Source organism: Marmota marmota, unplaced genomic scaffold, assembly GCF_001458135.2.
Source record: "Marmota marmota marmota unplaced genomic scaffold, marMar, whole genome shotgun sequence".
In the NCBI taxonomy this organism is placed as follows: domain Eukaryota; kingdom Metazoa; phylum Chordata; class Mammalia; order Rodentia; family Sciuridae; genus Marmota; species Marmota marmota.
The window spans coordinates 1-2,267 of record NW_026002465.1 but is presented as its reverse complement, the minus strand read 5'-3'; the positions used below and the strand labels follow the sequence as shown (position 1 = coordinate 2,267).

Here is a 2,267-nt window from a genome sequence, read left to right as displayed (position 1 = left end):
GGGAGGGGAGGGGAGGGGGGATAGTAGAGGATAGGAAAGGCAGCAGAACACAACAGACACTAGTATGGCAATATGTAAATCAATGGATGTGTAACTGATGTAATTCTGCAATCTGTATATGGGGTAAAAATGGGAGCTCATAACCCACTTGAATCAAAGTGTGAAATATGATATATCAAGAACTATGTAATATTTTGAACAGCCAACAATAAAAAATTTAAAAAAAATAAAAATAAAATAAAATAAACCAATACTCTTTAAGTCACATAATTTTCAAGTTTTAACAATGAATGGAAAAAATTCTCTTCCAACTTCCAGGTATTTAATTTGAAAATTTATTTTTGGTGTATTATGACTTGTAAATGTATGCCTTTAATTCTAAGAGCACAATGCTCATATATCCAACTATCTGCTGAAATAGCCTCTTGTGTATAAATATAATGAACTCCTATATTAGCAGAACTCTCCAAATCAACATGTACAAAACAGTTCTTGATTCTACTCAAGGCTCCAAAGCAATTTCTCCCCTAATTTTCTCCATTCCAGTAAATGTCACCATCAGAATTGGTAGTTCTTCTAGTTCTAATTCCAAGGTACATCTCAAATCTTCCACTTCTCTCTACCTTATCAACAACCTTGAACAAGTTATCATCTTTGCTTCTTGGTATGGTTTGGATGTGGTCTGTCCTTTTAAAAACTCACGTTGAAATCTGGTCCCAATGCAACAGAAATGGTGGAATCTTTAAAAAGTGATTAGGTTGTTAAGAGGAATTAATGCCATTCTTAAGAGACTAGATGGGTTGGGGAAGTGGCTCAGTAGTAGAATGCTGTGCCTAGCATGCATGAGGCCCTGAGTTCGATCCTCAGAACCACCACCACCACAAAAAAAAAAAAAAAAGAAAAAAAAAAAAGGATGGTAATTATAAAGGGAGGGTACCCGTTGTATTCTACATCTTCCTCATATGCCACTTGCCTTTTCCACTTTCTACCACAAGTAGAAGCAGTACAAGGTCTTTACCAAATGTGGCCACCTGATCGTCCCAGCCTCTAGAACTGCGAGCCAAAATAAACCTTTTCTTTATAAAGTACAGCATTTTTAGGTATTCTATATGTCAACATTTTACAAGTTTTCAGCCCAGAAGTTACATGTTTTCTTACATGTAAAAGGATCATTGGCTGTTATAAGGAGTGTAAATTGGGTGGATAGTAATATGGATAAGAATCGAGGGAGATGAGGGAAATTAGGAATGTACTGGTTTTGAGGATAGTATGATAACCTAAACCATGCTCTACATAAAAACTCCTGAAGACTGATATCATAAGTGTCTCAAAAGCAAGACAGAGAAATATAAATACACATTAAATACCTAAGAAGCAAAAATAGTTACTTATGTAGCCAGTGACAGATGACAACATAATTTAAGATAACAGTGTAGGAGAAAAAACATTCAAATAATAAGAGTAATACCTTTCTTATTCTACCCAATAAGAATAAAAGAAAGCTGCCTCACCTGTCATCTCTGATATGGTAGAAAAATCCATATCCATTATGTACCATGGGAACCATTACTCCCTGGATTCGTAAATAACCAACCAGACTTGTTGAGAGAACAAAATTTCCACCTCCTCCACTGTGTGGCACAAAGAAAGGATGTTTTACTAGGCCTATAGGTGTTTATATTGTTTCTTAAGAACTTTTAAAAAATAAACCAATTGCCTCAATTATAAAACATCATACAATACTACCTTCTGGAGAAAAGTGGGTCTGTGAAGAGCTCTGGAACAGGGAGACCTTCCTCTTTTGCTATGAGTAAAAGACCTAAAAGGTGACGGTCAAATCCTGCAATGAAACCCCAAAAAAGTAGTTAAAAAAAGTTTTAAACACATTTTTTAAGTCAGAATAATTCCAACATAAGTACCTTTTCCAGCTGAACACTCTTTCATCATTTTATTATGCTTTGCAAAAGCCTGTAACATCTTTTCCTGCCGCTCAAGAAGCTATGGTAAAAATCAAGAAAATCAAGTTTCAATACAAATCAAGAAATCAAGTTCAATAAAAAACTGCATAAAATCCAGCTTCAAAAAAAAAAAAAAAACCAACAAACAAACCCTAAGCTCATCATAATTAGGATTTGGATCCTTTGGGAGAGAGAAGATCCTAGGATGACAGTGACACATGCATTCATGTCTTTCCTTAGTTTCTCTATTGCCTTTTCTTTCCTGTATTCCCTGCATCTTAATTCCCCCCCCCCCCGGAAAAGGAAAAT

At 35.3% G+C, this 2,267-nt stretch overlaps 1 protein-coding gene across 1 annotated transcript; it reads right to left on the bottom strand.

Moving 5' to 3' along the window:
• Positions 1-225: 225 nt before the first annotated feature.
• On the bottom strand, positions 226-2,074 carry LOC107135186 (peroxisomal carnitine O-octanoyltransferase-like). The gene is made up of 3 exons (XM_015477109.2): positions 1,920-2,074; positions 1,747-1,840; positions 226-1,631 (listed from the first exon to the last, which is right to left on the bottom strand). Exons 1-3 carry the CDS (start codon positions 1,975-1,977, stop codon positions 1,508-1,510), a joined length of 276 nt encoding a protein of 91 aa, XP_015332595.1. The 5' UTR covers positions 1,978-2,074; the 3' UTR covers positions 226-1,507.
• Between the last annotated feature and the right edge of the window lie 193 nt (positions 2,075-2,267).

Bases quoted from the DNA above. Each gene is read 5' to 3' on its own strand.
- LOC107135186 (XM_015477109.2), bottom strand. From the start codon at position 1,977: ATGTTACAGGCTTTTGCAAAGCATAATAAAATGATGAAAGAGTGTTCA. The intron at 1,841-1,919 runs GTACTTATGTTG...GTTTCATTGCAG, and splicing joins AGAGTGTTCAGCTGGAAAAG to GATTTGACCGTCACCTTTTA. The intron at 1,632-1,746 runs GTAGTATTGTAT...TGTGCCACACAG, and splicing joins GACCCACTTTTCTCCAGAAG to TGGAGGAGGTGGAAATTTTG.